Genomic DNA, 22,082 nt, shown 5'->3' with positions numbered 1-22,082 from the left:
CTGTCCTCGAAGTGGAGCCAAGTGTGGTACCTAGACAATGTTGGCCTTGTACATAACAGTAAGGCCGCACACATCCCTCCGGTGTTGAAGGCTGTTGAAATGACAGGTCTGTAAAGGCTGGGTCCAGGCAAGAGATGAGTCGTCTTGCTCTGCTCGCTATTGTATTGGAAGTCGTAGATGAGACGAGGGGCAGGCAGTACAAGGAAGTGGAGCATACTCGAGGAGTGAGCACACTTGTGCCTCGTACAGTCTTGCAGCTCAACTGTCAAGCAGATGCAATTTCTCTCTCTCTCTCTCTCTCACACACACACACACACACACACACACACACACACACACACACACACACACACACACACACACACACACACACACACACACACACACACACACACAGAGCTGGGTGGAGCAGGTGTGTCAGACTGTCTGGTGTATTAAAGCAAATCACTTCGCCCTTAACTCACACAGAACTAGCCACATTGAACGATGATATCCAGATTCAGAACGTTCCTTTATTATTCCAGAATTTCCACAATATTTCGAGCCTATACAGCTCATATAAGTTTAACACTTCAACCCTCTCATTATTTTTAGATTGCACTGATGTATATATATATTTTTTTTTTTTTTTACGAATTGTTCTACTCGTATATTTGAACAAAATCCGTAGGTTAAAGAAATAAAACATATATATTAGTTTATTTTATTCTTTTTTTTTTGACATTTCGTTTTTTATAGAAATGATAAACTTTTAAAAGAGAAAAAATATGTACAGGAATTTTAGATATATATTTCTGAAGTATTTTTGTGGAAAATAAAAAAAAAATACGTGGACAAAATAGACTGAGACATAACACAAAACTGTTATAATCACGTATGAATATAATTTATAATTGCATTATTAAGATAAATATCGAAATACATTATACCACCTAATGTGAACATTATAAATACTGCACTTTTAATATCTTCACTTATACTCGTTACTTATAGTGTGAAGTAGTGTTCCTATAAGTATACTGGCCTCTTGTAACTCCAGAGTTTTACTTTTGGGTTGATAGGGAATACGTACTTTATTTTTAGTAAGTTTATAGTTGTGTGTGTGTGTGTGTTATAGCTACAGGAAGGTGTGTGTGCTGGTGGTGCTCAGTTTTCAGTACTGTGTTTGAGCGAGTTTTACAATTTGTGTTAAAAAAAATATATATGGATGTTACCCTTCATGCCAGTGGATATTAACATATGTAATCATTGTCTTTAATTAAGGGATAGGCCTCTGAAATGCCATCACCTCCCATAGTCCTAAATTTGGTGTCAGGAGGTAAGGCTTTTGAGCAAATGGTCACATGGCTTTGTACAGTCCTCATCGCCTAGCCTATGGCTGTATAATGTATTCAGTGAAACTATGGACGCAACTATTGCTTCTGGGCTATTTGGCTTGCAAAAAGTTGTTTGTATGGTGGCAGTGGTGTGTTTTAGGATGCCACGGGGTCTTGGAGACGTACATCACGACACACTGCTACTACCCTCGCACTCCCTGTCAGCCTCGCACATTATCTGCTACCCTCGCACTCCCTCTCAGCCTCTCACATTATCTGCTACCCTCACACTCCCTGTCAGCCTCGCACATTATCTGCTACCCTCGCACTCCCTGTCAGCCTCACACATTATCTACTACCCTCACACTCCCTGTCAGCCTCACACATTATCTACTACCCTCACACTCCCTGTCAGCCTCGCACATTATCTGCTACCCTCACACTCCCTGTCAGCCTCGCACATTATCTACTACCCTCGCACTCCCTGTCAGCCTCACACATTATCTGCTACCCTCACACTCCCTGTCAGCCTCACACATTATCTGCTACCCTCACACTCCCTGTCAGCCTCACACATTATCTACTACCCTCGCACTCCCTGTCAGCCTCACACATTATCTACTACCCTCACACTCCCTGTCAGCCTCGCACATTATCTGCTACCCTCACACTCCCTGTCAGCCTCGCACATTATCTGCTACCCTCACACTCCCTGTCAGCCTCACACATTATCTGCTACCCTCACACTCCCTGTCAGCCTCGCACATTATCTGCTACCCTCACACTCCCTGTCAGCCTCACACATTATCTGCTACCCTCGCACTCCCTGTCAGCCTCACACATTATCTACTACCCTCACACTCCCTGTCAGCCTCACACATTATCTACTACCCTCACACTCCCTGTCAGCCTCACACATTATCTACTACCCTCACACTCCCTGTCAGCCTCGCACATTATCTACTACCCTCACACTCCCTGTCAGCCTCACACATTATCTACTACCCTCACACTCCCTGTCAGCCTCACACATTATCTGCTACCCTCACACTCCCTGTCAGCCTCACACATTATCTGCTACCCTCACACTCCCTGTCAGCCTCACACATTATCTACTACCCTCACACTCCCTGTCAGCCTCGCACATTATCTGCTACCCTCGCACTCCCTGTCAGCCTCACACATTATCTGCTATCCTCACACTCCCTGTCAGCCTCACACATTATCTGCTACCCTCACACTCCCTGTCAGCCTCACACATTATCTGCTACCCTCACACTCCCTGTCAGCCTCACACATTATCTGCTACCCACACACTCCCTGTCAGCCTCACACATTATCTGCTACCCTCACACTCCCTGTCAGCCTCACACATTATCTGCTACCCTCACACTCCCTGTCAGCCTCACACATTATCTGCTACCCTCACACTCCCTGTCAGCCTCACACATTATCTGCTACCCTCACACTCCCTGTCAGCCTCGCACATTATCTGCTACCCTCACACTCCCTGTCAGCCTCACACATTATCTGCTACCCTCACACTCCCTGTCAGCCTCGCACATTATCTACTACCCTCACACTCCCTGTCAGCCTCACACATTATCTGCTACCCTCACACTCCCTGTCAGCCTCGCACATTATCTGCTACCCTCACACTCCCTGTCAGCCTCACACATTATCTGCTACCCTCACACTCCCTGTCAGCCTCGCACATTATCTGCTACCCTCACACTCCCTGTCAGCCTCACACATTATCTGCTACCCTCACACTCCCTGTCAGCCTCGCACATTATCTGCTACCCTCACACTCCCTGTCAGCCTCGCACATTATCTGCTACCCTCACACTCCCTGTCAGCCTCACACATTATCTGCTACCCTCACACTCCCTGTCAGCCTCGCACATTATCTGCTACCCTCACACTCCCTGTCAGCCTCACACATTATCTGCTACCCTCACACTCCCTGTCAGCCTCGCACATTATCTACTACCCTCACACTCCCTGTCAGCCTCACACATTATCTGCTACCCTCACACTCCCTGTCAGCCTCGCACATTATCTGCTACCCTCACACTCCCTGTCAGCCTCACACATTATCTGCTACCCTCACACTCCCTGTCAGCCTCGCACATTATCTGCTACCCTCGCACTCCCTGTCAGCCTCACACATTATCTGCTACCCTCACACTCCCTGTCAGCCTCACACATTATCTGCTACCCTCACACTCCCTGTCAGCCTCACACATTATCTGCTACCCTCACACTCCGTCAGCCTCACACATTATCTGCTACCCTCACACTCCCTGTCAGCCTCACACATTATCTGCTACCCTCACACTCCCTGTCAGCCTCGCACATTATCTGCTACCCTCACACTCCCTGTCAGCCTCACACATTATCTGCTACCCTCACACTCCCTGTCAGCCTCGCACATTATCTGCTACCCTCGCACTCCCTGTCAGCCTCACACATTATCTGCTACCCTCACACTCCCTGTCAGCCTCACACATTATCTGCTACCCTCACACTCCCTGTCAGCCTCGCACATTATCTGCTACCCTCACACTCCCTGTCAGCCTCACACATTATCTGCTACCCTCACACTCCCTGTCAGCCTCGCACATTATCTGCTACCCTCACACTCCCTGTCAGCCTCGCACATTATCTGCTACCCTCACACTCCCTGTCAGCCTCACACATTATCTGCTACCCTCACACTCCCTGTCAGCCTCGCACATTATCTGCTACCCTCACACTCCCTGTCAGCCTCACACATTATCTGCTACCCTCACACTCCCTGTCAGCCTCGCACATTATCTACTACCCTCACACTCCCTGTCAGCCTCACACATTATCTGCTACCCTCACACTCCCTGTCAGCCTCGCACATTATCTGCTACCCTCACACTCCCTGTCAGCCTCACACATTATCTGCTACCCTCACACTCCCTGTCAGCCTCGCACATTATCTGCTACCCTCGCACTCCCTGTCAGCCTCACACATTATCTGCTACCCTCACACTCCCTGTCAGCCTCACACATTATCTGCTACCCTCGCACTCCCTGTCAGCCTCACACATTATCTGCTACCCTCACACTCCCTGTCAGCCTCACACATTATCTGCTACCCTCACACTCCCTGTCAGCCTCACACATTATCTGCTACCCTCACACTCCCTGTCAGCCTCACACATTATCTGCTACCCTCACACTCCCTGTCAGCCTCACACATTATCTGCTACCCTCACACTCCCTGTCAGCCTCACACATTATCTGCTACCCTCACACTCCCTGTCAGCCTCGCACATTATCTACTACCCTCACACTCCCTGTCAGCCTCACACATTATCTGCTACCCTCACACTCCCTGTCAGCCTCACACATTATCTGCTACCCTCACACTCCCTGTCAGCCTCACACATTATCTGCTACCCTCACACTCCCTGTCAGCCTCACACATTATCTGCTACCCTCACACTCCCTGTCAGCCTCACACATTATCTACTACCCTCACACTCCCTGTCAGCCTCGCACATTACCTGCTGCTCATGCACTTCCTGTCAGCCTGCTTCTCTCAGCCAGTGGAGGCTTATTCAAGCATTGTTTCTCTCTGCCTTAACTCTTTCTATACACGTCACTAATGCCACGGTTAACTAATAAATGCAATTAGCAGAACTGTATGTTCGACAGTGTGCTGTGTATATTCGTTTAGACTGTGACGTGGTGCGCCAGCTTCGTGTGTCGTGAGTCTCCTACTGTCCGTAGTGAATTTTCCACCTCACTTGTAAAGCTCTCAGCATTCTTGCTGGGTAGTAAGTATCTTTTTGTTGATTGACTGTTGTGGGTCACATTCCTAGGTGGAAGTTGGGGGGGAGACACCCAGTGGCTTTCTTGGGTTATCTTAATATATATCTGCATTGTAATCCTTGTTCTACGTCGTACGTTGTATTGCATGACTCCATCGTCAGTTTTTTAATGTTATTGGCAATTAGAAAGATTCTTCTGTATAACTAGGTTGCATAAAGCCATGAGAGTATATTTAATCACGTACGCTATTTAAAAACATATGCCTGCGATTTATGGGAGACGAGTGCCCAGGCAAGCCAGGTTATATTCAGATATGCACGCGTATCACCTGAAGTGCGAGAAACATGCTTCAGGAAAACCGTAATATACTGAAATTCTAGTTAGGGGCTCTTGCACACATGACCTGAAAAAAAAGGTGTGTCAGACATATTGCAGCCATGATGGTCTTGGTGTCTAAATCTCTCTCATTCTTCGGAAAAAAAAGTCAGTATGTTCAGTAACGTCAAGTTTTTCGTGAATTGACTTTTCGAGATTTAAAATGTCAGTTGTCTCGTGGTAAATGATTTGTTTTTTGGGTCATTACGAGTCATCGGGTTTTTGGTACTCAGGATTTGTTAATTCTGCGATATATTCGCCAATCCTTGGCCTGGGCAGTAGCGCTCGTACGCCAGGCAGTTCTTCACCGTCCGCCCGTACTGAGCAGCCAACTGCAGGTCTCGTACTACAGCTGCCTGACCCTTGTCGACCTCACCCAGCATGTCCTCGGTCACCTGGCTGTCAGGGTAAAGCTTCAGTCAAGTCAGGTCAAAAACTGAGTCTAGTCAGGAGTCTAGCACAAAAGCTTAAAATTTTCAGTATAGAATTCAGCTATTTACTTCTATATGTAAAAATAAGATCATCTATATAACTTACTCCGATATGGAACAAAAACCTGTATCCTGACCGGTGTTGATGACCTGTGTGTTCTGTTGTGGCGAGTCACGTGACCGGTGTTGATGACCTGTGTGTTCTGTTGTGGCGAGTCACGTGACCGGTGTTGATGACCTGTGTGTTCTGTTGTGGCGAGTCACGTGACCGGTGTTGATGACCTGTGTGTTCTGTTGTGGCGAGTCACGTGACCGGTGTTGATGACCTGTGTGTTCTGTTGTGGCGAGTCACGTGACCGGTGTTGATGACCTGTGTGTTCTGTTGTGGCGAGTCACGTGACCGGTGTTGATGACCTGTGTGTTCTGTTGTGGCGAGTCACGTGACTCTGGGAGGAGATGAAAATGGGGAGACTGCAGGTATTGTGAACTGCAGGTATTGTGAACTGCAGGTATTGTGAACTGCAGGTATTGTGAAGAAACAACTTGGGAAAACTGCAGGTATTGTGAACTGCAGGTATTGTGAAGAAACAGCTTGGGAAAACTGCAGGTATTGTGAATTGCAGGTATTGTGAACTGCAGGTATTGTGAACTGCAGGTATTGTGAATTGCAGGTATTGTGAACTGCAGGTATTGTGAACTGCAGGTATTGTGAACTGCAGGTATTGTGAAGAAACAACTTGGGAAAACTGCAGGTATTGTGAACTGCAGGTATTGTGAACTGCAGGTATTGTGAACTGCAGGTATTGTGAACTGCAGGTATTGTGAAGAAACAACTTGGGAAAACTGCAGGTATTGTGAACTGCAGGTATTGTGAAGAAACAGCTTGGGAAAACTGCAGGTATTGTGAATTGCAGGTATTGTGAACTGCAGGTATTGTGAACTGCAGGTATTGTGAATTGCAGGTATTGTGAACTGCAGGTATTGTGAACTGCAGGTATTGTGAACTGCAGGTATTGTGAAGAAACAACTTGGGAAAACTGCAGGTATTGTGAACTGCAGGTATTGTGAAGAAACAGCTTGGGAAAACTGCAGGTATTGTGAATTGCAGGTATTGTGAACTGCAGGTATTGTGAACTGCAGGTATTGTGAATTGCAGGTATTGTGAACTGCAGGTATTGTGAACTGCAGGTATTGTGAACTGCAGGTATTGTGAACTGCAGGTATTGTGAAGAAACAGCTTGGGAAAACTGCAGGTATTGTGAACTGCAGGTATTGTGAAGAAACAACTTGGGAAAACTGCAGGTATTGTGAACTGCAGGTATTGTGAAGAAACAACTTGGGAAAACTGCAGGTATTGTGAATTGCAGGTATTGTGAACTGCAGGTATTGTGAACTGCAGGTATTGTGAAGAAACAGCTTGGGAAAACTGCAGGTATTGTGAACTGCAGGTATTGTGAACTGCAGGTATTGTGAAGAAACAGCTTGGGAAAACTGCAGGTATTGTGAAGAAACAGCTTGGGAAATCTGCAGTTATTGTGAACTGCAGGTATTGTGAACTGCAGGTATTGTGAACTGCAGGTATTGTGAACTGCAGGTATTGTGAACTGCAGGTATTGTGAACTGCAGGTATTGTGAACTGCAGGTATTGTGAAGGGGAAAAAATCTGGAAATTGCACACTTCATGAAGAAAGGAAAAAGCTCGACTGTCATTATCGTGAAGGAAAAAAACTCAGTAAACTGTCCTTATCATGGAGAAGGAAAAAATATTCTGAACAACATGTATCATGAAGGAAAAACTGTAAACAACATGTACTATGAAAAAACTGTAAACATGTACTATGAAAAAACTGTAAACAACATGTACTATGAAAAAACTGTAAACATGTACTATGAAAAAACTGTAAACATGTACTATGAAAAAACTGTAAACAACATGTACTATGAAAAAACTGTAAACATGTACTATGAAAAAACTGTAAACAACATGTACTATGAAAAAACTGTAAACAACATGTACGATGAAAAAACTGTAAACAACATGTACTATGAAAAAACTGTAAACAACATGTACTATGAAAAAACTGTAAACAACATGTACTATGAAAAAACTGTAAACAACATGTACTATGAAAAAACTGTAAACAACATGTACTATGAAAAAACTGTAAACAACACGTATAATAAAGAAAAAACTGTAAACGTGTATCATGAAGGAAAAAAAACTCTACAAACTGTAGGTATCATGAACAAAAACTGAATAAGAAAGGGGTTACCCGAGGAGATGTTTGAGTGTCTCAGAGACAGGGAAGTTGACGTGGCTTGCTGTGGGAAGATGAGCCTCACACACCAGACTACGACGACAGTCTTGTCCCTCTATGTTGTAGAGTGCCCACGCCTGCTCCAGCAGCTCCACCACGCCCAAGTACACGCCCCCGCTTTTGTCTTGTCTGTAGTTGCCACCTGCGGGAGGATTATACTTAGGGAAGGGAGCGTAGTCTATCAGGATCATGCGGCTACTAAATAATGGGAAGGTAAGAGGGTTGGTTTAAGGAATGGGAGGATAGCTGATGTAACATCTATATTAGTGGTGATGCTTGTGTGATGGTGATAAGGCAGTAGGAAAGAGGATAGTGGTTTTCCCCCTCACCTATATGGTTGGATATCTCTTCCCGTGTTCTTCCAGTAACTACCAGCATCGATAGACTTACTAGTCACCTTTTACACGTTTCCAGTAGTCACCTTTTAGACTTGCTCCACCTCCAACTAGTACATCCCAGTTTATTCCCCGGTGGATCCCGGTAGTAACGGGGTTACTGGTTTAATTTTCCTCCCATTAATGTTCCTGTGTTCCCATGTACGGAGCAGAGAACACATTAACCCAGCAGTGCAATCTGGAGGGGCAACGCTGACTGGCGATGAAAAGACACTGGTAGCAGTGACTTTCACTGGTATAACTTTTCACCCATGAGTGCATTTTCCCAAGTAACTGACTTGAAAAAATCCACGTTATACCAATAAAGAATTCCTTTATAACCTGTTTATTTTCAGTAGTTCAGCTGTCCTCAGATCTCATCATCTGTTACCATTATCATTTCATTCCCTTCCCCACCCCTAGTAACTTTCCTCATACAATGTTCTCTGGTTCCCCCAGTTCTACATTCCCAGTACCAGTGAACCTACCTTTATACTCCCAGTTCTTCTTCTTCAGCTTTTCCTCTTGGACTAAGTAATAGAGATAGAGCGCCACGGCGGTGACGACGAAAAAAATGCCAAGAACCAGGCCAGCCGTAGTGACGAGGGTGGTGGCGTTGTAAGCATAGACGAAGAATCGAGCCTCGTCTGCCGCCGCCTGCACCAGGGAGAGGCGAGCTGGGTCCTGGGTGTCCATCACGTCTGTCACAGAGACAACACAGTGTGAGACACATGTAGAAAATATTCACATTATTAATGGGGGAATCAGTGAACCAGTAAGAGTGGCAGAAAGTCTGAGTGGGAGGGGGGAGGGAGGAGAGGCAGCCAGGCCGCAGAAAACAAAAATAATAACTACTAAATATGTCCCTCGTGGATCAAGTAGTAAGTTCAAGGTATAAGCTGGTTTATTGTCTGGTTCCAGTTTGTAGATCAGTTATTTGTTTCATTTACGGCATTGTGACTTATTCTTCCTGTAGATGGGAAACCGAGGGAAAGAAGTATATGTACTGTCATATATGAATTAGTGGGGCGTGAACACTCACATTCTGGGCACCGCCTCTCAGCCAACAATCAAGTGGTGTTTTGGTCCCCCAAGCCGTGTGTGTCGGTTGTCTTCAACCCGTTAAAACGGCGGCTTTCAAGCACTACTCTCACGCTTAAAAATTTGCTGTATATATTTATCTGAGGGCGAGTCATCCTGGTAGCAACCCTCGAGAACTACTTGTTTGTGCGCCTCATTGTCTTCTCTTAGTCCTCCTTTAATCCATCAGCGGGAGATTCATCTCCTCGAGTCTGTCTTAATACCGCAATTTTGGTTTGGAGACGAAATGAGGAATAAATATCTACATTTAATGTGGAAAAAGACGCATGTACAGTTCAGGACATTTATTAGAGGACACGTTTCGCCACTAGTGGCTTCTGGACCGAAGAAGCCACTAGTGGAGAAACGTTTCCTGAACTGTGTGTGTGTTTTTTGTCTATATCTTGTTGGTATCACCATACCAGTTTTTCACCCACGTTTAATGTTTTCCTTGTAAAGTGTGTTCACTGCAGGAGGTACATATTTTGCATGTAGCGTACAACAGGGATTTAATGTTAAGACTCCTGAACGCTATTCACAAACTCAACCTTGCATGTGCTTTCGAAATTGCCTTGTTTATGTGCTCCTGGTAGTAATTTTAGTGATATATCCATCAGTAAGACACATGTACAACACTAGGGTCTTTATCTTGAATGTCGAAACGTATCGCCTAAGCAGCAGGCTTCTTCGGTCGAATATAGAATAAGGTGGACACAGCGCAAGAAGTGGAGAGATTATTGTAAGATGTTCAGTCCCTTAGCCTTGATCATTTATCCCTCGCCAGGGAATCGAGTTTTTTCTCTCAGTTGATACGGAGTCCTTAACCTCTTGGCTGGCATCTTCCACTTCGCCCCTTGTTTGTTAGAATAGAGTTCCTCTCGCAATTCGTTTATCTTTAACGTATCTTACCGAGATCCACTTGTAACTGTTTGCAATCTTCTGTTTCGTTAGCTTACCATCATTCGCAAATATCAGTGCTGAAGAGTATTCGCAAATATCAGTGCTGAAGAGTATTCACAAATATCAGTGCTGAAGAGTATTCGCAAATATCAGTGCTGAAGAGTATTCGCAAATATCAGTGCTGAAGAGTATTCGCAAATATCAGTGATGAAGAGTATTCGCAAATATCAGTGCTGAAGAGTATTCGCAAATATCAGTGCTGAAGAGTATTCGCAAATATCAGTGCTGAAGAGTATTCGCAAATATCAGTGCTGAAGAGTATTCGCAAATATCAGTGCTGAAGAGTATTCGCAAATATCAGTGCTGAAGAGTATTCGCAAATATCAGTGCTGAAGAGTATTCGCAAATATCAATGCTGAAGAGTATTCGCAAATATCAATGCTGAAGAGCATTCGCAAATATCAATGCTGAAGAGCATTCGCAAATATCAATGCTGAAGAGCATTCGCAAATATCAATGCTGAAGAGCATTCGCAAATATCAATGCTGAAGAGTATGAGCCCAAATGCTGATTCCTGAGAGACGCCTTTGTTTACCTCCTTGCATCCTCACAGCTTACTGTGACTGCTGTCTCTTCGTCAGACATTCAAGCATCCAGTGACGTGTATATGAGCATTAACGTGATGCGTATGTGGTGGCCTGGTGGCTAAAGCTCCCGCTTCACACACGGAGGGCCCGGGTCCGATTCCCGGCGGGTGGAAACATTTCGACACATTTCCTTACACCTGTTGTCCTGTTCGCCTAGCAGCAAATAGGTACCTGGGTGTTAGTCGACTGGTGTGGGTCGCATCCTGGGGGACAAGATTAAGGACCCCAATGGAAATAAGTTATTCCTCGATGACGCACTGACTTTCTTGGGTTATCCTGGGTGGCTAACCCTCCGGGGTTAAAAATCCGAACGAAATCTTATCTTATATTACCTACATGGGAGAGCATTAAAATAACATTTGTTCGGATTTTTTAGCCCAGAAGGTTAGCCATTGAGGATAACCCAAGAAAGTGCATCATCGAAGACTGTCTTATTTCCATTGTGGTTCTTCAATCTTATCCTCCAGGATAGGACTCACACCAGCCGACTAACACCCAGGTACGTACTTACTGCTGAGTGAACAGGGACAACAGGCGTAAGGAAACATGCCCAGCGTTTCCACCTGTGCCGGGGATTGAACCACGGAGTGGTGTGAGGCGAGATCATTGCCAACCGAGCCACGAGAACAGTAATGTGATGATACGTACGTAATGACGTAGAACACTGAGGGAGGGGGCAGTCAGTTAGTTACTTGGTAACGGTGTGGCGGACACGCTTGGCGCACTCATGTACCAGACGGGTGCTGCTGGCCCACACTCCTCCCAGTTCGTGTTTCTCTCTCTCTCTCTCTCTCTCTCTCTCTCTCTCTCTCTCTCTCTCTCTCTCTCTCTCTCTCTCTCTTTTTCTCTCTCTTTGTCATAACGATGACCGGTAATGTAAATTCGACAAAACTACTTCCTTAATAACGAGGAACAGAGAGAGAGAGAGAGAGAGAGAGAAAGTAACTACAGGACTGAACTACCGCTGGGGAAGGAATCTGGTTGATATTCCGCTATGTTGTAGTCATCTACACGAATTGAAGCGAAGGAAAAATATTGAATGTATATTATCCTTCACATGCTGTGTTTTTTCTGTTGCTGTAACTGCTGCTGCTGCTGCTGCTGCTGCTGCTGCTGCTGCCGCCGTTTTGGCTGTTGCTGCTGCTTTCTGTTGAATTTTCTGCTGCTGCTGGTTTCTGCTGATGCTGTTACTAATACTACTACTGTTGCTGCTATTGCTGCTGAAGTTTCTGCTGTTGCTGTTAGTGATGCTGCTGTTATTGCTGCTGTTGATGCTGCTTCTGCTATTACTACTACTACCAGCACCTGCTATTACGGCTACTGCTACCACAGTTTGCTGTCGGTAATGCACTATTGAAATTGGTGTTCCCGCAGCCTAGGTTGCTCCCTAACCTCTCTCCTGCCCACATTGACATTTTAGACACTTGGGAAATCATTACAATTGTCGTAGAAACAATTTTGTAAAGTGGCTGCAAATCTTACACGATCCTCGTCTCTACGGGGTGAGAGAGACCCAGGGACTCTTAGTGTTTACTGAGACTTAGTTTTCAAGGGGAACCTCGCCACTGTCGACTACCACTGGCAAAAGGAAAAAAAACACCACTACTAGCCATTAACACCATCACCGCCACCACTGGAAGTAACTGATAAAATATGGTTATAAACGATCATAATTTTTAAAGGGGTGGAAGGGTAAGCCAGCTGAAGGCCTCGGTCAGATGACCTAAAGCTCCAACGGCGAGTCATCATCTCATTATAACCAGCGTTAGGAAACGGTTGTCCTGTTTCCTGACGAACCTTATCTAACCTAGAAGTAACTAACACCGCCTTCCACCACGACCACCACCCAAAGTTAGCACCATCACTAATTCCACCTATCACTACTCTCACCACTAGTCACCACCAGTATCACCAGCACTACCAGCCACTACCACCAGCAGTGATGATGATCTGTACATTGTGGGAGTAGAGAGACTTATGTTATTGGCTGGAGTAACCAGTGCTAGACATACTGGAACCTGGCCATAGGTGGTACAGGACGGTTGCCACCCGAGTGTTGCTGGCCACAGGTGGTTCGAGATACCTGCAACATGACTGTTGCTGACCGCAGGTGGTTCAGGACGCCTGCCACCCGAGTGTTGCTGGCCACAGGTGGTTCCAGATACCTGCAACATGACTGTTGCTGACCGCAGGTGGTTCAGGACACCTGCCACCTGGGTGTTGATATCCCGTGAGTGAAGATATATATACAAGTATTAGTGCATGAGTGTATATAATAGGTGTGTACGAGTGTATATACATTTGTACTGACACAAGCGCTGACTGACCTTCAAGCGCTGACTAACCCTCAAGGGCTGGGTTAATATTGAGGTTCTGTTGTACAATTTACCCCATCCCCCCTAGCTCCGTTTTCCGTTTCCCCTGTTACCATTTGTTTTTCATTTTTTCCTGTTTTTCTGCTCCTGTTTTTCCCTCTCCGTCTTCCCTGGGGTATATTGCTACTGTTCCTTTCCTGTTACTGTTTCTCTGTTTATTGATGCTTCTCTGTAAATACCCTTAATGTTATTGTTTTTATTCCGTTTAATACTGTTTTTTTGCTATCTCTGGATTTAGTTTCTCCATTTCTCTCATTTTTTCTCTACTGTTTTTTCCGTTTCTCTGGGTACCGTTTTTTCTGACTGTTGGCTTCCTTAAAAAAAATTTCTTCTCAAAAATCTATTAATTACCTATAAACAATTGTCAATTTGATGCGGCATTCGCCTTATTAATTGGGCCATCGCCTGACCAATTTCGATCCCGTTAGTGGCCTATTTTCCAATTTATTTTTGTCAATGATAACTTGGCTGGATGTGGCCATTTACCGAGACTTTAATGGTTACCTTGGTTAATGGAGGGAGTTTGAAGGCTATCGACTAGACGAGGGTCATTAAAGGCTGCACGTAACCTGTTCACCACACGTCTAATTATTATCCGTTGGAAATTAGGTAAATACCTGTTGAGTACATGATTAAGATTTTTATACATAATCACCTGTTACCGTTTGTTATATAATATACGACGTATATGTAGGTAATTTACACGTTACATACGTATAATTTGTGTATTTGTGTATCTTGAAGTAACAATCGTGATTGTTATTTGAGGGATTTTAATCAGAAATGTTTTAATATATTGATGTGTAAATAAAACATTGATGTTTAGGTTAGGGATGAGTTTGATGGTGGAGAGGAGAGAGATTGATGGAGTAGCAGGTGGGTGAAGAGGGGAAGGATAAGGGAGATGTGAGGAGAGGGAGAGAGAGAGGGGAGAAGGGCAAGAAGTGTGTCTTACACAGCATGACGGTGTTCCGCCAGGCAGTATTTGGTGAGAACCTTCTCCACCACCATGAAACACTAGGCTCCAGTGTTGAGGACTCTCTCTCTCTCTCTCTCTCTCTCTCTCTCTCTCTCTCTCTCTCTCTCTCTCTCTCTCTCTCTCTCTCTCTCTCTCTCTCTCTCTCTCTCTCTCTCTCTCTCTCTCAGTATTGGATACCACCGGGTGTAATATGATAAAAGAGATATATTAAAATTCGTCCCTCATAAGAGCCAATTTGGTGCTATCCAGAATGTCCAACAATTTTTAAGCTTGGTCACTGTGAAGATTTATTCCAGTGACGCTACGAATCTCTCACCGAAGCTGTGCTTTCCAGTATATTGTTTCACACGGTAATTTATCCAACTTAAATAATAATCTTTATTTCTACAAGTACATGTACAAGGTATACAGACCATAGCTGACATCAATGACATACTACTATATAGAAAGCCGCTTGTTATGTAGAGCATTTCGGGTAAATTAGGTCAGTTTTGTCCCAGGATGCGACCCACACCAGTCCACTAACACCCAGGTACCCATTTTACTGCTAGGTGAACATGGACAGCAGGTGTCTTAAGGAAACACGTCTTAATATTTCCACCAGTACCAGGGATTTAATCCCCGGATCTCAGTGTGTGAGCTGAGTGCGCTACCAATCGAGCTACGGGACACCCTACGTGTTGTGGTCTCTATTTTAGATAACTAAAAGACTAATTATATCCTATTTTTGCTTATCTTCCATGCACTTTGGTTATATCTCTTCACTACTGCGAGAGTTCAGTGTTCTCAGTGTGTCATATATACTCCGTGAGGTGTATGTTTCTTAGTGTGTATATATTGAAAGTTTACTTCAGTCCCTCCTGTAGGTATTAAGGTATCCTTGAGTGGTGGTAAACTGGTGACACGCAGCCTTAATGACCCTCGTGTAGTCGATAGGTTGCAAGCCTCATTAACCAACCAGCCTTATCTTCGTAAGAAGCATTTATGATACAAATGATTACCTGGAGTTTACCTGGAGAGGATTTTGGGGGTCAACGCCCCCGAAATCCTCTCCAGGCAAACTCCAGGTGTCATTTTTAACTTGACTCTCGAAATCATAATGACACGATTGCATACAAACCATACCACGGGTGGGGTTAGAACCCGCGAGCTGGCCAGTTAGCCAGCTAGCCCAGTGGCTAACGCGACAGTCTGGAGTTTGGAGACATTCTGATCGCGGGTTCTAACCCCACCCGTGGTATGGTTTGTGTTATCTTTCTCTGTATATCAACGTAGCTGTGTCTGTTGTCCCTTATTAACTAAACGAGGCTTTACCAGTTACATTGTTATTTATGCCTCTTTATGTAAGGTGAAGGATGAGTTCCGAGAGTCTCTTTACTTCCCGAGCTCGGCCATGGGCCAGGCTCGTCTGGTGCTAGCCTGGTCAACCAGGTTGTTGCTGCTCACTGGCCCCACTGTAATCTTCAGGTTTCTGCTTAGTGAAATGTTTTAGTTTTTATGTATGTGATGTAACGTCAATATTTCTATTATCTAAGTCATTACTTATTCCTTCATTTAAGTGGTTCTTGGTAAAGAGACACCTGATTAGATGTTTTGCTCTTCATAGAGCGAAACATTGTTCTGCAACTTATGTCTTTATAGTGATACATTACGAAATCAAGATCTTTAATTCTGGTCGGTGGTGATACGGGTTCACAAAAAAATTTTATTTGCTCTACTTAACCGATACATCTCATGCCAGGCGACATTACGACGGGTTTAGCGCTTTCTATGAACCTGTGGAGTATGAACAATATGATGGGTGGGGTGTGAACAATGATAGGTGGGGTGTGAACAATGATAGGTGGGGTGTGAACAATGATAGGTGGGGTGTGAACACTGTGGGACCCAACGCTGACCTCTGAGGAACACCATCTGTCACTGCTCCCTAATGTGATTTCTCTCTATTGAGGCAAACACTGTTGCCTCTCGGTCAGTCATGCTCTACACACTTGCTGTAGCGAGGGGCTGCTCCCATATCGCATATTCCCAGCCCTCGGCACCTCAGAGCTTTGAGATAGGTATCCCCCGTATCACGATATTTCCAACACCCCAACGACTCGAGATAGGCATCCCCAGTATCGCCATACTGTCAGTCCCCAGCACCCCAACGTACACAGGAGACACTCGGTAGGTATACCTGAGAATCTTCAATAAACAAAGTAGCTGTAACAAAACAAAAAAAGGATTAGAACCTCTACATGTATATCTGTTCAAGGGATATTTAATCACTCATGAATATATCCTATTAATATCCTTCAAGCTGATATTTCTTACAGTTAAACTATCTCGGAATTAAATGTAAAACTGTACACAAGGCTACCGTAGTCTTGAAGGCTACCGTAGTCTTGAAGGCTACCGTAGTCTTGAAGGCTACCGTAGTCTTGAAGGCTACCGTAGTCTTGAAGGCTACCGTAGTCTTGAAGGCTACCGTAGTCTTGAAGGCTACCGTAGTCTTGAAGGCGACCGTAGTCTTGAAGGCGACCGTAGTCTTGAAGGCGACCGTAGTCTTGAAGGCGACCGTAGTCTTGAAGGCGACCGTAGTCTTGAAGGCGACCGTAGTCTTGAAGGCGACCGTAGTCTTGAAGGCGACCGTAGTCTTCATCAGTTCCAAGGCTGAGGGACTGATTACCTCATCTTTTGTATATAGTTCTTTTGACTTCCCATTATCTCTTTGAGTTTGTACTGATAAAACCACCGGATGGCAAAACGTCTACAGTAAAGATACCCAGATGTTGCACATACGTCTAATTCTTCATGTTGCCAGGTGGTGGTCTGGGATGGTCTGTCTCAGGTAAACACTGTCTGAGATCCTCGTGACTCTCTGGCCTTGCTTTATGATTGATTATTAAGTCCATATGTTGTATCTTTCTGAGCCAGGCCACTGTGTGTGTGTGTGTGTGTGTGTGTGTGTGTGTGTGTGTGTGTGTGTGTGTGTGTGTGTGTGTGTGTGTGTGTGTATGTGTGTGTGTGTGTGTGTGTACAATATGGTACGACCACAAAGTTTGTTGTAAATGACATGTGTTTGTAATTTGTTAAATTTTTGTAACTGTATCTTCTCCTGAAGCTTAATAACCTGTTCCTGTGTGTGTACTCACTTATACATGGTTGCAAGGGTCGTGTCGAAGCTCCGGGCCCCTCCTCTTCGCTGGTCGCTACTAGGTCCAATTTCTCCCGGTTCCAGGAACTTTATCGTACCTCTTTTTAAAGATATGTATGGACGCTGCCTCTGCTACTACACTCTCAGGATTGTTTCACTTCCCGACATCCCTAAAGTTGAAGAAATACTTCCTAACATCCCTGTGACTCTTGTAAGTTTCCAACTTCCAGTTGTGACCTCTTGTTTCTGTGTTCCATATCTGAAACATCCTGTCCCTGTTCACCATGTCAATTCCTCTCCGTATTTTATACGTTATCATGTCCTCCCTAGCCCTCCTGTCCTCCAGTGTCATCAGGTTGATTTCCCTTAACCTCTCTTCATAGGACATACCCCTTAGCTCTGGGACTAGTCTTGTTGTGAACCTCTGCACTTTCTCTAATTTCCTGACTTTTTGACCAGGTGTGGGTTTTATACTGGCGCTGCATACTCCAATATGGGTCTCACCTGTAGGTACAAAGTCTTGAATGACTCCTTACTTAGATGTCGAAACGCTATTCTTATGTTTATCAGAACCGCATATGCTGCAACAGTTATTTGGTTGATGTGCGCCTCGTGGGATATGCTCGGTATGATACTTATCCTAAGATCCTTCTCCTTAATTAAGTTTGCAGCCTTCAACCCTCGAGCCTGTACTCCATCTGCGGTCTTCTTTGTCCTTCAAGCTTCACAAATTTGCTCCTGGGGGTTAAACTGTGCATGTCCCTGTTCTTGTGTGTGTACATGTACTGTGTGTACTTGTGCTTGTGAGTGTACCTAGTGAGTGGCGGAAGGGTGGGGAGGAAGAGAAGGTAGGTGGTGGCGGTGGTTTCTCCTTCACCTCTGAGCTAATTACGCACAAATTAGAGTTGGCATCTTGAGTGAGCACAAATTAGAGCCAGGATGATGGAGAGGTGTTGGTGTGGCCCAGGTGTGAACGCTAGCATCATGGTGTCAACACCACGGGTGTCAGCACTCAGGGTGATAATGGTGTTAGTGTCGTTACCCCCATCCTCAACAACCTTGTGTACATTAAACACTCCAGACTGAATCACACACCTACCCCTTCCCCCCCCCCCTCTCTCTCTCTCTCTCTCTCTCTCTCTCTCTCTCTCTCTCACACACACATTGTTATGTATCCCTCGTGGATTTCCTAATGGGTTGGATAGCCTCTTGGATGACCACAAGACACCAAAGGTAAATAACCCACACTGCTTAGCTGTCTTGGGCTTTCCGGCTTAATCAGTGCAAAACCAACCAACCTTCTGTGGACTTGTTTAAGAAAGGGTGAGGAGCGAGAAAGTTCCGAATTTATCTCTTGACTTTAAGGACAGTTCTGATTGTTCTGTCGTGTGTTAGAGCTTCACCGTCGCCTTGCAGGACAGTGTTTGAGTGTATTTTGCAGTGATCACTGAACATCAAAATGGTATACAATACCGACAGGTTGGTAGGTAAGACACATAGGCAACAGTTAGACAACTTTATTCCGAAACGTTCCGCCTACACAATAGGCTTCTTCAGTCGAATACAGAAAGTAGTAGAGATGTGAAGACGATGTAATCAGTCCATCACCCTTGAAGTCGTAGAATTTGAGGTTGTCAGGAATAAAGTTGCCTAACTGTTGCCTATGTGTCTTACCTGGACTGACAACCTCAAATTCTACGACTTCAAGGGTGATGGACTGATTACATCGTCTTCACATCTCTACTACTTTCTGTATTCGACTGAAGAAGCCTTCTGTGTAGGCGGAACGTTTCGGAATAAAGTTGCCTAACTGTTGCCGCAGTGATCACTGTTGATGACTCGTATTGTTGATGGATAAGACACATGTGCAACACCTGGATGTCTTTATTGGTGGAAACGCTCCGATAATCCGTGGGGAGGTGCTTTGAGGTTATCAGTCCCTCAGATTTGATAGAAGGTGATCAGTCCTTCAGCCTTGACAGGTGGTGTTCGGCCCCTCACTCTTGACAGACCGTTAATTCTCAACCTTGACTGGTGGTGTTAAATCCCTCAGCTTTGACAGGTATTCAGTATCTCGTTCTTGATGAATTTAAAGAACGTTTCGCACCCAGGTCCTGTTTATTTTCCATATTTACCAGGTAATGAAGTGGCGGATGCCGAGATTAAGGCTGCTATCTTGCTCGCTCTCTCTCTCTCTCTCTCTCTCTCTCTCTCTCTCTCTCTCTCTCTCTCTCTCTCTCTCTCTCTCTCTCTCTCTCTCTCTCTCTGAATGATCCCTGTGGATTTAGAGATTCATTGTGGCGTCTGATCATTTCTGGCAAGGCATCTGTTACGTGAGTGATGGTAAATGTACTTCCTCTTTTTTTTATGTCGCCTCTACCTCAGTGGGAGTTGGCCAACGTGATTTTTTGCTATTATCCAAGGTATCTGCAGGGACTTTTTGCACATATTAGATGCATATATATTAATATTAACTATTTTATGGCCTATTTTAAGAGGGATATTTTTTTTTAAAAATTTGCGGAAAAAACATTGTGTAAATAGTTCGTATATTTGTTGTTTTTTAGTGTTTGTCTGTGTGGAAATTATGGAGGGACGTGCGCACCGTTGTTAGTGTGTGTGTGTGTGTGTGTGTGTGTGTGTGTGTGTATGTATGTATGTATATATATATATATATATATATATATTATATATATATATATATATATATATATATATATACACACATACATACATACATACACACATACACACACACACACACACACACTAACAACGGTGCGCACGTCCCTCCAGAATTTCCACACAGACAAACACTAAAAAACAACAAATATACGAACTATTTACACAATGTTTTTTCCGCAAATTTTTAAAAAAAAATATCCCTCTTAAAATAGGCCATAAAATAGTTAATATTAATATATATGCATCTAATATGTGCAAAAAGTCTCTGCAGATACCTTGGATAATAGCAAAAAATCACGTTGGCCATCTCCCACTGAGGTAGAGGCGACATAAAAAAAAGAGGAAGTACATTTACCATGGTAGAGTTATAATTGAAAGAATTAAGAGTAAGACGGAGAATAGGATAGCAGATGAACAAGGAGGCTTTAGGAAAGGTAGGGGGTGTGTGGACCAGGTGTTTACAGTGAAACATATAAGTGAACAGTATTTAGATAAGGCTAAAGAGGTCTTTGTGGCATTTAGGGATTTGGAAAAGGCGTATGACAGGGTGGATAGGGGGGCAATGTGGCAGATGTTGCAAGTGTATGGTGTAGGAGGTAGGTTACTGAAAGCAGTGAAGAGTTTTTACGAGGATAGTGAGGCTCAAGTTAGAGTATGTAGGAAAGAGGGAAATTTTTTCCCAGTAAAAGTAGGCCTTAGACAAGGATGTGTGATGTCACCGTGGTTGTTTAATATATTTATAGATGGGGTTGTAAGAGAAGTAAATGCGAGGGTCTTGGCAAGAGGCGTGGAGTTAAAAGATAAAGAATCACACACAAAGTGGGAGTTGTCACAGCTGCTGTTTGCTGATGACACTGTGCTCTTGGGAGATTCTGAAGAGAAGCTGCAGAGATTGGTGGATGAATTTGGTAGGGTGTGCAAAAGAAGAAAATTAAAGGTGAATACAGGAAAGAGTAAGGTTATGAGGATAACAAAAAGATTAGGTGATGAAAGATTGGATATCAGATTGGAGGGAGAGAGTATGGAGGAGGTGAATGTATTCAGATATTTGGGAGTGGACGTGTCAGCGGATGGGTCTATGAAAGATGAGGTGAATCATAGAATTGATGAGGGAAAAAGAGTGAGTGGTGCACTTAGGAGTCTGTGGAGACAAAGAACTTTGTCCTTGGAGGCAAAGAGGGGAATGTATGAGAGTATAGTTTTACCAACGCTCTTATATGGGTGTGAAGCGTGGGTGATGAATGTTGCAGCGAGGAGAAGGCTGGAGGCAGTGGAGATGTCATGTCTGAGGGCAATGTGTGGTGTGAATATAATGCAGAGAATTCGTAGTTTGGAAGTTAGGAGGAGGTGCGGGATTACCAAAACTGTTGTCCAGAGGGCTGAGGAAGGGTTGTTGAGGTGGTTCGGACATGTAGAGAGAATGGAGCGAAACAGAATGACTTCAAGAGTGTATCAGTCTGTAGTGGAAGGAAGGCGGGGTAGGGGTCGGCCTAGGAAAGGTTGGAGGGAGGGGGTAAAGGAGGTTTTGTGTGCGAGGGGCTTGGACTTCCAGCAGGCATGCGTGAGCGTGTTTGATAGGAGTGAATGGAGACAAATGGTTTTTAATACTTGACGTGCTGTTGGAGTGTGAGCAAAGTAACATTTATGAAGGGG

General features: G+C 44.5%; 1 protein-coding gene across 1 annotated transcript in view; it reads right to left on the bottom strand.

Moving 5' to 3' along the window:
• Nucleotides 1-4,800: 4,800 nt before the first annotated feature.
• Nucleotides 4,801-22,082, bottom strand: part of LOC128702242 (uncharacterized) — a 21,422-nt gene continuing 4,140 nt past the window's right edge. Inside the window, exons 2-5 of the mRNA XM_070102651.1 lie at nt 9,113-9,325; nt 8,206-8,392; nt 6,329-6,419; nt 4,801-5,914 (exon numbers count right to left, since the gene is read on the bottom strand). Of these exons, the coding sequence (XP_069958752.1) occupies nt 5,741-5,914; nt 6,329-6,419; nt 8,206-8,392; nt 9,113-9,320 (660 nt within the window). The 5' untranslated portion in view covers nt 9,321-9,325 and the 3' untranslated portion in view covers nt 4,801-5,740. The remainder of the gene's footprint in view (nt 5,915-6,328; nt 6,420-8,205; nt 8,393-9,112; nt 9,326-22,082) is intronic.

Source organism: Cherax quadricarinatus, chromosome 83, assembly GCF_038502225.1.
Source record: "Cherax quadricarinatus isolate ZL_2023a chromosome 83, ASM3850222v1, whole genome shotgun sequence".
In the NCBI taxonomy this organism is placed as follows: Eukaryota; Metazoa; Arthropoda; class Malacostraca; order Decapoda; family Parastacidae; genus Cherax; species Cherax quadricarinatus.
This window is presented reverse-complemented; position numbering and strand designations above follow the sequence as displayed.